At 37.8% G+C, this 14,759-nt stretch overlaps 1 protein-coding gene across 4 annotated transcripts in view; it reads left to right on the forward strand.

Annotated features, from left to right (window-relative positions):
• The window catches only part of SLC4A4 (solute carrier family 4 member 4), a 316,692-nt gene that overhangs the window by 232,879 nt on the left and 69,054 nt on the right, over positions 1 to 14,759 (forward strand). For all 4 annotated transcript variants that reach the window (XM_036878971.2, XM_036878970.2, XM_057502301.1 and 1 more), the window contains exons 13-14: positions 3,620 to 3,753; positions 9,930 to 10,201. In XM_036878971.2, coding sequence (XP_036734866.1) covers positions 3,620 to 3,753; positions 9,930 to 10,201 — 406 coding nt within the window. The remainder of the gene's footprint in view (positions 1 to 3,619; positions 3,754 to 9,929; positions 10,202 to 14,759) is intronic.

Genomic DNA, 14,759 nt, shown 5'->3' on the forward strand with positions numbered 1-14,759 from the left:
TTCAACTTCCTCATCTTATATCTAAATAAACATATTATGTATATGTTACTACTCATCAAAAATGTATTATATCAGAGACTGTGCTAAACATTTAATATATATTATCTAATCTAATATGCATACTAATTGTATAAGGCAGAGAGATTAAGAAACTTGCTTTAAGTTATTGATTGAATAAATGATACAGTCTAGATGTCAACTTGAGATTGTCTGACTCAAGTTCATTGTTATACTATATCATCTTGATGTTCTTCTATGTGAAGAAATTGAAATTGACAGAGGTTAAGTGATATTCCCCAGATCCTCAGCTCTTTGGTGGCAGAACAAGGTTTAGATTCCGGATTTCCTGACTGCTAGTTGTTTGCTCTTTCTGCTGTTCTGCAGGGGGCTACGCTTGATATGACATAGAATAAAGTAAAAGCCTAACCAAAATGGGGCTGGAACACTTTGTGGCACCTGATTCTGCCACACCTCAGAGCTCAGCCATCTGTATTATCACGAATTGCAAGGGAGCTTGTTCCCCTGTGAAGAAATCAGACATAGAATGTCTTTCTGAGTTACAGCTATTAAGAATCCACAGATGCAAACATGATTTTCCTTTTTTATTTTAGTGGACTTTGAATATAATAAATCAGAAAAGGAGTTTTGGATAGTTCATATTATAAATTGCTTTAAATTCTGGTTACAGTTATTATTCACTGCATGAAATTATTTTTAAAATTTCTGTATTGTCAAGAGTAACATGTCAAAATGTGGTGAAAATAGTTCTTTTCTCAGAAATGCTAGAAGCATCTCTAATTCAAGCAAGTTCCCAGTGCAGTGTACATAATAAATCACCTGTTTCAAAATTGTCAGCAACAGAATGGAAACTGTAGCACTTACTAAAAGATCAAGTACTGAAATAAAAATAATCTGTCTTTTAACAGTCTCATGGCTTCCATAAATCAAACCCGTTTTCTGGAAGAAATTAGTTGTTATCTTTACTGAATGAGCAACAACGGCTATTGACCTTTGATAAGTGGAACCTGGGGAGTGATTTGGACTTTACTTCTTTGATTCCTTTAGCATTTAGTTAGTGCCTGCAGAGCACATGGAGGGATGGTGTGTGGCATGAGGGGAGGAGGTGAAACATGATGACTATGGGAGACCCTGGTCTTGCTCTCACTGAGATTAATAGTGACGTCACATCAAGTAGAGAATTCTCAATCTCCCATCCCTCCTTCTTTCTTCATGTTCTCCCTCACACCCAGGCTGTGCTGTATTTTGATACTTCAGTAGTGATGACAAATAGACACTTCTTCATGCTTGATAAAGAATGATGCCGTGTAACTGTGCCTATATCATGTAGCCAGAGTGACTTGTCTGCCCATCTGGAGCATTCCAGTCCTACCCTTTCATGTTACACTGAAGTAAGTCATGAAAAGGAAAGGTAAATTACAAAGACATAGACAGCCCAATGTCTGTGTGCAGGGAGTGAAAAACTACATGTCCAAGAAAATCCCAGCAGAAGGCATATATTTTATCCTTGCTAATGGTGAGGTAGTGGTTGGGCAGGTATCCTTACTGCAAAGACTTTTGTGCCTTATTCAATGTGGATTTGTTCACATCATTTAAATGCCCCCTCTCCCCAACCCCAAATCTCAATATCTTCGTGTGTAAGCAGTCAAGGCTGGTTTTATTTATTGGGCACTAGGGAATCTTCTCTGCATCAGTGCAGCCTGGGCCTGCTAGTGTTACTTGTCCTACTCTCTGTGCCCTTGAGGGACAATGAGGTGTGTACTCTGATTTTGTGTGGGATGGCTGGAAAGTCATGAGATGGCACCCTTCAGCCATGCAGTAGAACTCACATCCATGGAAATAGGGCCTTTCCTGCCAGACTTCAAACCTAGACTTCTTGGACAGAAGTAGTTTTTCTGGATTGTTTCAGAATGTGTCTGCTCACCAGGCTTAGCCTTTGTCAACCCTAGTTTTTTTTCCCCCTCCCCACCCCAACCCATTTATTATGTAGTGCTACTCTAAAGGATTTCTCTTTTCTGAATGGTGCTCTACCCTTAAAAAAGGAAGATGTGCTATTGCCATTGCCATTCTAAGGAGGATATTGCTAGTTCTGAAGCAGTATAAGAAATATTTTGAGTGATCATTATACCAGTCTTTGAATGAGTATAGCACTTAGTGTATTTAAGATTATAAAAAAGCAATTTATAATTGTTTTGTGTTTACAATATCATGAGTGAATGACAGATTGTTGGAGAACCTCTGGGACAGTGGATAGAGGTGGCTTAAGTGAGGCTAACAGGAGATGCATTAGCTGGTTGAGGGGTGAGGGGGCAGGGAATGACTGAAGCATCTCAGATTCCCCAGAAATATACCCTGTTTCAGTCAGAGGTCAGTTTAGATTCTGAGGTAGCTTGTTTTATGTAAACATAAATCATACTTCTATGAACAGGTAATTTATTGTTCAGTTGAAAAGGGAAAACTTCCTACTACGTTTTTTTTTTAGTATACACATGCAGTTACAGAGATCACACAATTTCACTCTACTATGTTAATTAATCTACCACTAAATATATTTTTTGTGTCTTTTAAAGCTATAGAATGTCTTTATATACTCATTTGAGCAATGTTTTATCTTATGGGTTTTATGGTTCAGATGAATACTTCCATATGAATAAAGGATCTCTGTCATCTTTTTCTAGTTAAAAATCATCCCTTGATAAAATACTGTTTCAGGTTTACAAAAGGACCTGCCCTGTGCTTTTCTAACTGAAGCTTGGAATGCTGAAAAATACAGGGAACAGGCTAGCTTGCCATCTTCTGAGGCATTGGTCCCAATGATGTGATTAAGAAAGTTAGAATAATTTTGTAAGTAAATGATGCTTAATGGCTTGTGTTTCTTTGTTCTTGTTTTGCTCAAGGAAAATAATGGGTTGATTTCCAGAGATATAACTGCAGGGAGATGGGACCACATTTATTTCCTCTAAGATAAAGTTAACAGAAGTGCTTGTGTGAGTTTACGTTGGACAAGGAATATGAAATAAGAATGTTTTCTTGGAATTTGTGTCTTAGAGGATGGAGAGCAAATCACTTTTTGTGCCCCTTTTGTTCCCCTCTCTACTTGAAAAGCTTTCCTCTGGAAAAAATAGCTTTTGTGCATAAAATGTAGCTACTCAAAAGTACCTCCTGTATGCGAGGTGAAATCAGGCTGAAACAAATACTGAAGGTAACCACAGAGAGGAAAAGTCCTGAAAGTATGAAAAGCCACCCCAAAGTACTAAATCAGTTCTGCCCACTTGGTGGGATTAATGTGATTTTATGTAAAGAAGCTTCAATTAGTATTTTTAGAATGGCTGAGAGTCAGCATTTGCCTTCTGTAGTCAGCCATCAGTCATTACAGGTACTATAGTGCTTGGAGCCATCAGCCCTTGGAGTGCGGATCAACGACCAAATCATATGTGTGGTGAAATTCATATTGGTGAGAATATTCGTTCTTCACGTTGGTTTGCTATGTTTGCTATGACCCTCATAATAGCATATTCATGGGGTCTAACTTCCCTAGGGACATCACACATGGGATAAAAAAGACGTGTTTCTTCTAACACCTATACTTTCTTTCTCTCAGGGCGTGTTGGAGAGCTTTCTGGGCACAGCTGTCTCCGGAGCCGTCTTTTGCCTCTTTGCTGGTCAACCACTCACTATTTTGAGCAGCACAGGACCTGTTCTAGTTTTTGAAAGGCTTCTATTTAATTTCAGCAAGTATGTATACACACATCTAATTATACATTGGGATTGTTTAATTGTAGAACCTTCATAGTCAAGATAGAGCATGGACTAGTAATTAGGTAGGTCAGAATACAGGAATTCTAAGATTTGGAGATTGAAGGGCCCTTCAAAATTAAGTTGTACAGCACTCATTTTACACTTGACTTAGCTGAGGAACCCGTACGTTGTATTACCTGCTTGCCCTGCCTCGAGGTCTTGCGGTGGGCTTCAGGGGCTGCCCCGGGGGCTGCGGCAGACGGGCTCCTGCACCTGCTGGCTTCCCGTGGGGTCGGCCGGTGTGGGGACCGACGGGACGGGAAGGAGAGCGGGCAGCATGCGTCGGCCGCCCCGCGCCGCCCCGTCTCTGCTTTAGCGCCGCAGTCTGGTTCCCTGAGGACAGCCCCTGCCCGGTGGCTCTCCCATCCCGGGTCTAGTCCTCGCTGAGCTCTGGTGACTCCATTCACGTCCTTGGCCTTTTCGAGGTAGGATTGGCCCCCTGAGGTTGCTAGTGCCTGAGGGTCTTGCTGTTCTCTGTTACTCACCCCCCAGTAAATAGCCTGTTTGTTAAGTTTTCCTCAGAATCCCATTTGAGAATGCAAACTATTATTTTATAGTTACTTTTAAAAAAATATTTTACAGACGCTCTGTCATTTGCTTATATACTGTAATAATAGTGTAATATTTTGTCTAGATCAAGTGTGTTTGTGTGGAAACACTGTTTCTTTAAATGCCTTCTATGTCCTGCCGTGATCCTAAACACTAAAGAACTGAAATGTCCTGTTCAAGGTCACGTGGCTCATTAATGAAAGAGACTGGATGCTCCTGTGGATCCAGGGCTCCTAGCCCCAATTGCAGCATTCTTAATTAAAGATACATTTCAAGACTCAGCTGTGTAATAACTAACATTTATTGAGTGCTCACCATGTACCCAGTATTATCCTAAAAGCTTACATGCACTACCTCATTTAATTGTTACAAGCAGGCCTATGAGGTGGGGCCTGTTTCCTGTTCTGTAGGTGAGAAAGCAGTCACAGATGGGAAAGTACAGTGCTGAAGGTTATATCACCAGTCGTTGGCAGGGCTGGGACTTGATTTTCTGCTGACTCCAGACCCTGCATCTCCTATGGAATCACTAGATGCTACTAATGGGCATGACAATTGTGATACATATATTTTCTTTTAGAAATGGATGGATCATTTTTAGAAGGAGAAAATCAGGTTTGGTTAATTATGCAAGTAACCACGTTAGCTCACAAATAGATTGAAATTACATTGGGTGTTCTGGTCTCTTTCTAATGAACTTGATACCTCTCAGAATTGTCTTTTTTGGCAGATCTCAGGCTGTAGACACACTGCAGAATTTCATGTGACTTGCTAGAACTCCTTGTTAGAGTTTCCATATTCTTATAATCTCATACGTTTTTAGGAATTTAATGTTAGAAATATCATTGCCTGTACAATACCCCATAATTTAAGGAGTCATATAATGGCCTTTGAAACTGTATGTGCCATCAAAAATAACCACAAGAAAGAAGAGGGACTGAGGATTTTAAAAATGCATTTCGAAAATTTGGTTGGAACATAGCAAAGGTATCCTCTGAACTTAAAGTTCTAAAGTTTGAATAATGGTGTCAAGTTTTCTGTAGTTCATTACTACTGATCCCTCCTCCATCATAGTTTTCAGAAGGACATTGGAAAGAATTCTGTTCTTGTCAGTTTATAGAAAGAGTCAAACAGTTTTTATATGTTTAAGAAAACATTGTGTGAGACAAGAAAGCCTTTGTGGAAAGATTAAACAAGCATGTACTATAAACAGGAACAAACGTGTTACCTTTGCAGAAAGATTTATTGGATGCAATGTGATCAGAGCTTTAATCTACTGAAAACATTTGCATCCCAGTTTACTTTAGATAATTGTAGGATAGAGATTATTTCCTTTCACCAAGCAAATTCTTTTCTCATTTTTCCTTCTGTTTCATCATAATTGGTTATGTAAACATAGTTTAGAATAATTTATTTGGAAACAGTTGTAAAGCAACAAGAAACGTGAGAAACTATGCTTTAAATCTATCATTGAGTAACATGTGGCTCTTCTGCGGCAAACTTTATTATTTTATTCAGATGCTCTGTCATTTGCTTGTATACTGTAATAGTAGTATAATATTTTGTCTAGATCAAGTGTGTTTGTGTGGAACACTGTTTCTCTAAATGCATTTCATCCGTTACTAGTCCTATTAGATGCTCCATGAAAACAATAGTTTCCATGAGCCCAGTGAGTCTGGGAAATTCTGTGTATTATATCTATGCATTAACTGACTAAGGGATCTGAGAAGTCCCTCAGTAAGGACACTGTTTTACTCTATATTGCTCAAGTTTTCCCCAACATAGTTTACCAGTTTTTGAGAAATAGGCAAAATGCTTGTTTTTATGTTTGGTAGATTCAAACAATAGCTCCATATTCTCCACAGAGTTATCTCTGACGTAGGATGTGAATGATGTGCTATCACCTTTTAAAAATTAGTAACAGAATGAAAGAAAAGAGCTCACAGCTCTTTCCAAATGACCCTTGTTTTGTTTTCCAAAATCTGCAGTCTCCTTTGTATTATTTTTACATATTAATCCCCATAATAGAAAATTAGATTCCTTTTCTTTCTCTTGAGAGAGCAGTCTGAAAGAAGTTTTAACACTCTGTTGAAAGCATGCAGCAACTTTGTAACTGAAGGTAGATTTTAACCTGTATGATTGTCATTTAGTCATTCAATATTTTTCCTTATAATCTTTGGGTAATTTCAGTCATTAGAGGCCATCAAGTGATTATTTTATTTTGTTACATAGCTGGATTAATTCATTTAGTTTAGGAAGTCTATATTTGTCAGTGGCTGACATTAATTTCTGTAGCGTGTCTCAAATATGAGTTCTGAGTTTGTACTTGGTTTTATGCTTCTCAGAAACTATAATTCAAAATATCTAGGAACACTGTGATACCATAAGGATATAAACCCATTTTCTCCTTCTAATTCTCCAGTTTCTTTTGTCCTACTGTCATTTCCTGTTACTTTTTATAATTTAATTACCACTTAAACTTGGCACTGAGGGGACTAATAGCCTCATTGGATGTAATATTGTCATTTTATTGTAGTCATTATTATCTATCAACCTGTTTAGAAAAGTTTCTCATCTCATATTCTTCTTTCTTCTTGCTGCTGTAAACATACCACTTTTATAATGAAGTGCAATTGATTTCAGTGATTTTATTTAGGTCAGTCATATAGAGCTACTCTGGGAATGTTTAAGTATTTCAAAGCCTCTTTTGGTGTATTGTTTAGGTCCTAAGATCTAAGTTTATACATGCATTTTTTCCTTTGTACTGAAACTGATAGTGTTCCTAACCACAAGCTAGTTGATGGATTTGTGTCTCATTCTGTCTTGTAAACATCAATTCTGTAGGCAAACAACATTCTTAGACCAAATCAAGATTGCTCTAACTTTCATCTTGTTAGGAAAGCAAAAATAGGTAATAGCTTAAAACTTCTGTTTTAAGAAAAGAAAGTCTGTTGGCTCAGAAGTAATAGAAGTGTTTCTTAGCTGTGGCTTGGAGGCTGCTTTATTATGTGATAATGTAAGTTATTTCAAATTCATAGAATTCAGCTTTTTCTATAGTCTCCTTATCTCACAAGGACATGCATTGGATTAAACAGTGGGTTTGCAGACATGAAGAGAACTGTAAAGGAATGCATAGATGCCTTCAGAAGGGTTCTAGGAGATCCATAGAAGAGAACTTCCTCCCCAAGTGTTAATAATCTCCTGCTTTGGTAACATAGTCCACTTTGTGCTGTTTGGTGAGAAGAGGGAGACCAACGACAATGATTTCAAGGCCCACCCTCTCATGAGCTAAATACAAATTACATAGAGAAACTACAGTGTAATTCTTAATAGGACTGGTCCAAGAATACAGAGATTTGGTTTTTGGTCCAGCTCTGCCACTAAAACCTTGAAATCTTGGCCTTGGACAAACGACTTAACTTTTATTGGCCCTGTGTCCTCGCCTGTAAAGTGAGGCATAATTGACTAATTGATATGTGTATCAGTCAGGAATTTTCAGAGAAACAAATAATAAACATAATAAACCAAGAAAATATGTGTGCATGTGTGTGTGTATATGTATGTATATGTATATATAAAGAAATTTACTATAAGGAATTGGCTCACACAATTACAGAGGCTGGTGAATCCAAAATCTGCAGGGTGATCCAACAGGCTGGAAACACAGGAGAGCTGATGTCCAGTTCCAGTATGAAGACAGTCTGCTGCAGAACTAGGAAGAGCTGATGTTACAGATAAAGTCTATAGGCAGTTTGCAGAATTCTGTTGTGCTGGGGGTTGGCTGGTATTTTGTCTTATAGTTGGAAAACTGATTGGATGAGGCCTCCCCACATTATAGAAAGCAAGCTGCTTTACTCAGTCTACCAATTAAAATGTTAATCTCATCAAAACCACTCTTATAGAAACACCCAAAATAGTATTTGATCAAATGTCTGGACACCCAGTGGCCTAGCCAAGTTGACACATAAAATTAACCATTACAGCATCTAAGGAACTTATAATTCTAATATTGTATACATTTTTCACTCAATCATCTGGTTACCTGCGACTGTTCATAGGCCAACATCAATAACTGTCTCAGTCAAGTTCTAAGCCACAGGTGTGCCTTAATTTATCTAGCAAGTCTTTATTGGAAACCTTCTAGGTCCCAGTCTCATGCTAGGTACAGAACTTGAATTTTGTTCTAGGAGCTGTGTGAAGCTATCCAGAGGTTTTAGAGGGGGTATCTGATTTAAATTTTAAAAGATCATTTTGGCTGTGACATATAAATGGCTTTGAGCAGGGCAAGCATGGATATTAGTAAGGAGATGTTTGTAATAATCAGGCAAAGGCTTGGGGACTCCATGCTGGGTCGGTGGTGGCGAAAGCATTGATACAATGCCTTCAGGAAAGTATTAAAACATATAATAATGGTTATCAGAAACTCATTGTCTAAAAACAAGGCTGTAGAGCTTCAAGCATCTATTATCCTCAATTTTTTTCTTATATTTCATACAAGAAATGTGACTGCTACCATCTGCATTTTCATCACAAATTATGAGAAAAAAATACTATAAAGCACTCTCCACATACTTTTAAAGGAATCAGTATGATGAGGTAAAATGTCAACATTTGACCCATCTTTTCCCAAATGTGAATCTTGAACTAAGACACTTATAAGAAACGGAAAGGGCATCAAAAAACATTCCCCTTAGATGGAGGTGGCCTGTTGTGACCGCTGTGGGACAGGCACAGATGGAAACAAGGTGGCCGCAAGATGCTTCACACACAGCGTTGGGAGACGGAGATCATGTCTGCAGGCAAGCTTCGTGAGAGGTGGGGGCATCTGGCTGTCACATGGCAGGACAGCCTTTCTTGGTCTGGTCACAGCCTCCGTATCTAGTCTCATCTCATCGCGTTGGTTGCACTCTCTCCACAGTGAACATTACATGCAGTCTGTTGCCACGTGCCTTTTTGAAGTACACTTCTTGGTCTGTCCAGAAAGTTCCTACTTATCCTTATATACCTTGAGGTTTTTCTGCAACTTCTTTTGTGCCCCCAGCCAGAATTAGTTACTCCCCCTTTATTGACACTGTGTGGGAACCTTGAGATATCACCTATTATTTTATAGTGTGGTGATGTTTATCAGCTTGCCTCCCTCAGCATGCTGTAATGACTTGGGGACAGAGAACACGTCTGTCTTGGTGTCTTCATTTGCCAGTAAAGGTCAGAAACATTTATTGAGTGCATACTGGGTACCAGTGTTATACTTTCATATGTTGATTCTGTAAACCCCATGAAGGCAGGGACCCTATTTTTTGAATGAGAAAATTAATGTGGTATACACATATAAATGGCATGACTATTTTGATATGTTTTTTCAAACTGCTGGAATTATTTAAGGTAGCATAATAATATTCCTAGACCAAATCCTTAAACTTATTACTTTTGGATAAAATTCAGAATAAGCTTTGTATTTTGTGGTGATCTTGAATTTCTAGCAGTTATATGTAGTCATTTGGTAGTTTTATGTTTTTCTTTGTGTTGCATGGAGGAGAAGTCTAAATACCTTTCTTTCTTCTTTCTAGGGACCATAATTTTGACTATTTGGAGTTTCGCCTTTGGATTGGCCTGTGGTCAGCCTTCCTGTGTCTCGTGCTGGTGGCCACTGATGCCAGCTTCTTGGTTCAGTACTTCACTCGCTTCACTGAAGAGGGCTTCTCTTCTCTGATTAGCTTCATCTTTATTTATGATGCTTTTAAGAAGATGATTAAGCTAGCCGATTACTACCCCATCAACTCTGACTTCAAAGTGGGCTACAATACTCACTTCTCCTGCGTCTGCGTGCCGCCTGGCCCAGGTGACATCATCATGCTTAGTTTTGTGCTTACCCTGGATTTGGGGGAAGGTGTAGGCTCCATGCATGCAAACTTTCAACGTGGTATCATGATCCTCAGGAAAAGGTTTTACTTTATTTCATCTGAGAAACCATCCTGCTGAATTTCAAGTCTCAGTGCCTGAGGTATCTTAGCCCTGTGATTCAATCACAGTGAAACGGGGAGCTCTGGAATGTGAAAATAATTAGCTCAATACTTGGAAATGAACTCACACTTTAGTATTTGCAAGGAAATTTTGTACACATTATTCTTGATCTTCTTATCTGATAGATGAGGAACCAGGTACATATATTGACAGTTGTAAGGACCAGACAAATCTACTCCTCTGAACTTCTATCCCATATTTCGCTGCATATTGCTGTAGGAATCTTTTCCTTAAGAAAACTCTAAGTTGATTATTTTAAGCTTATAGAAGAGATGAGAAACTGATTCACTTGGTGTAATTTGAAATATGAATTTAAAAGAAATCCAGGCTGGAGTCACTGGTAAAGTAGAGCTTTATAGTTCATCTGTACTGAACACATAAATAAGAAAGAAAAATAGGAATATTATGTTTTCAGAGAAGATTTATATTCTTGAGTTAGGAAAGACATAAAAGTGAGTTCTGGATAAGGAACATGATTCTATATATTTTAGTACTTTAACATCTGTCTTGCAAACCCGAATCAGCATCAGAACTTTTTCACAAAAAAGTGCTCCACTGGTCACTGGAATTTTTTCCTGGAGTCATTCATCATCATTTTATAATATGGAAGATATTTGGGAAAAAAGACACTTGGAGACAGTTGTGGCTTTACATGTGCTCTAGTAGAAGCAGGGGTGGACATTTTTGTCAGACAATTAAATGGCAATAGTGCTAGTGATCTCAAGTTATATAATTAGCCACAGGTCAATTGTCCTTTAAAATAAAAGTTGATATACAATCCATGCTTTTTAATAAAGGTCTGACAGAAAGTATAGCAGTGGCCTGAGGACTGGGCATAAATATAGGGCACATTCATGCAATATCCACTTTTACTTATAAATTCTGAGGAAAAAAACCTTAATATTTATAGTAAAACAAATGTGGTTATACTATAGACTAGAGTGCAAAATCATTACAAATTTAAAAACTAAACAAGATACTATGAAGAATTTTCATGCTTATGACAGGCTGTGTCATATTCCTCCCAGGTATTTTGGTGGTATATCAACATTCTTCTCTGCCACTTTAGTGGAGAAGTCTTAAAGGACTTAAAGATTCATATGAATCTTGAATGGTCAGAGAAAAGAGAAGAGCATCTCTGTAAATATGGGCCAGTCGGCAACAGTGATGAAAAACCAGGCATTGCTGGTCTTTGTACCCATGGGTTCTTTTTGTCTTGTTGAAGGAAAATCACATTAAATTAAAACCCATGCTTAAAAGCAAAGTAGAGACAGGTGCAAAGTGGAAATTTAAAGATTCAGGCAACATGAATGACATATTTTTAGAAACTTATTATTGTTATAAAAGTCTATTATTGTTAAGATGTATACTGATTAGAAATATTTCATAACTTAAAAAGTGTTTGCAAAAGAGTAAGCACTCAGTACATGATAGATAGTATTATGAGAATCTATTAAGTATGTTTCCCAGAGACACACAGATGTACAACTACATAGAGCTCTTCTCAGGAGAGAAAGGGGTAAACCCTCTGCAACCATCCATGCTGAGCTTTCAGGAGAAGTCCAAACTATATACATTCAAAAGACAGCATCACAGACATATTTAATTGTGGAGGTTGAACTTTCTTGGTCATTTATTGCTGTCTATCTATATGTCTGTATTTATTTATTTGTGAAATAGTCCATAAGCTGACTTCTTAGGCAAGTGTGAGTAATCATACTTCAAGATTTTCTGAAGGAAAACAATACTACTCAGTTGTTTCGGGGTTTGAGGTGGTCATAAAGCTTTATGAATGAAGGCTTTGCTAACCCACATCGCAAAGATCTACCCAGTATCACCCCATACCACCTGAGGCTAATGGAAACTTGCATTCATTGTTTTAATTGGATGCTAGTAGAGAATATGAGACCAAAGAAGACATTTGAATGTGTTGTAGTTGTGAAAAATACGACAAGATTTTACATGTAATTTTCCTTCTAAGAAGATCTTTGTTTTCTTGAAAAAGTGATACTAAGGCTTAAACCTGTTTTACACTTGTTGCAAATACTGGCTGAAGCGGTGATAGATAGCTTTCCGCTTGACCTGTTTTCCCTAGAATGCGTAAAAAGCCTGTCCTAAATAGCTAGGCCTAATCTTAGAAAGACCCTCACAATTTCTACTACCTCTAGGTGGTACCAGTGTAGCAATGTAGCAGGGTTTTGGAGTTAGAAAAATCTTGTACTCAGGTCCCAGTTTAGTAATGCCTGATGTTTGACTTTGGGCAAACTCCTTAAGGTAGGTCTGCCTTCCTCATCTGTAAAATGGGCTTAATAATAATACCTTCCTGATAGAATTATTTTGAAGAAAAATAATGGGGTATTACAGATAAGGTTCTTAGGATACTTTTTAATATGCAACAAGTAAGTAAATGTTAACTGCCAATATTATTGCTGTTATTATTTATTAAAATTTAGAGTTAGTAAGTATGAATGATAGAACAAAACACTCCTCATCATTCTGTAACAAGACTTTTGGTTGCACCCTGTATTTTTAGAGTCATCCAGTTGAATAGCATTCATGAAAGATGTGTACATGAATGCGAGAAATCACTTAAACCTATGGGGATGAAATCTGTTTCTGTTTTGGAAAAAGGAAAATGGATAGTTACATTTCCATGGCAGTCTCATGTTTGATAAAACCCTTAAGATAAATAATTGTGTATTTCTTCTATAACCTTAATACTTTTTTGATAGAAAACTGCATAGATCCACCATGAATTTAGTACTTTGTGGTAGCAAACTGAAAATGATAGAGAATAATGCAGTTGCATGTACAGCTAGAGTAAGTCTTCTAAAAACAATAAATGGGCCTTTTATCACAACATGCACTCCTAGTAAAAGAATTCAATCAATGAATCAATAATATTTAAACTGGCAGATGACTTGTTTTTCAACACTGGAACTGTATGTAACTGAACCACCAACTGTGCAGATGGAGTGGTGATCCTGCAAACTGAGAAGTGGTTTTACAGGAAAGGAAATAGGGGTCACTTAATCACTAGGAAAGCTCTGGTTTATTTCTAGGTCTTTCTTGTTCTCTCTGGCTTATGAAAAAAATCTCATCACTTCCTCAGTTTCCTTTTCTTAATGAGTCTTTTCTTCCCTTCCTCTCTCCCACATCTATTGCTCAGGAACCCAAGTCATAAACCTAGGTTCACATTTACTGAAGAACTAAGGAAGGTCAGTTGCAAGGGCTAAAAGGGAAATTAGCATGAACTTTGACCTATCAGTTGGGTGAATTCATGGTGCTGTGCTAAAATTTCCTTTTCTTAGAAATGGGATAACTGTTAGTTAAAGTAGAGGTAATAGATGTCATGATCCCCACTGTGCCTTGATGACTACACAGTAGAGATGTGTGAGAAAGATGGTTCAGTTCAAAAGCTGAAAGTGAAAATCAAAAAATACCTAATTGAAGGATAATTCACAATATTTCATTTCATCACCAACATCCCAATTTAGAAAACTGTTAATGTGATAAAGCGTAAACAGTGTGTGCTTCAGAGTGAAGGAGACTGTTTGGATTCTGGCTCTGACCAGCAGGTGATCCTGGGCAAGGCTCATTAAATTACCTAATCTCTTTGTTTCATATTCTGTGAGCTGGGTTTGTAATTTTACCTACTCATAGGGGTTTCTGTAAAGATTAAATGAAATAGTGTATGTAAGACTGTTTGGCACCTAATAGACATTGAGTAAAAAAAAAATTTTTTAAATTTCTCACTGTCCCATGAAAGGTGCCCCAGACAGTTTAATCTTCTCATTGTGTTTTAAAGGAGCTCAGACATTTAATATTCCCTGACATTTTTGTAGAGAAAGAGTAATTAGGCTTCTACTGGAAGCCTACCAAAAGAAAAATTAACAACTACTGGGCTGCTATAGATAAATATGAAACATTGAAGCTGTATTTAAGGGAGAACCTGTTAAGGAGTTTAATGCATCATAAATCATTTAGTACTTACTATTCTACTGAATCTCAAGGCTGTGAAACTGTTGTACACAATACATAGTCACATGAAAGGAGGCTTTAAGTCTTAGAGGCAAGATGTTCAGTTCTTCCAAGAGGAATCTATCTTAATTCATTCAAAAACATAAATGCTAGAAAACAGCAGCAGACTCAGAGACTCCAAGAATAGCCTAGTGGTTACCAAAGGAAAGGAGAGGGGGAGGGTGGGTAGGAGGGAGGGTGAAGGGGATCGAGGGGTATTATGATTAGTACACATGGTGTGGGGGGATTAGAGGGAAGACAGTGTAGCACAGAGAGGACAAGTAGTGACTCTGTGGCATCTTCATCTTACTACACTGATGGACAGTGACTGCAGTGGGGTATGGGGGGTGGGCTTG

Source organism: Manis pentadactyla, chromosome 5 (assembly GCF_030020395.1).
Source record: "Manis pentadactyla isolate mManPen7 chromosome 5, mManPen7.hap1, whole genome shotgun sequence".
NCBI lineage: Eukaryota > Metazoa > Chordata > Mammalia > Pholidota > Manidae > Manis > Manis pentadactyla.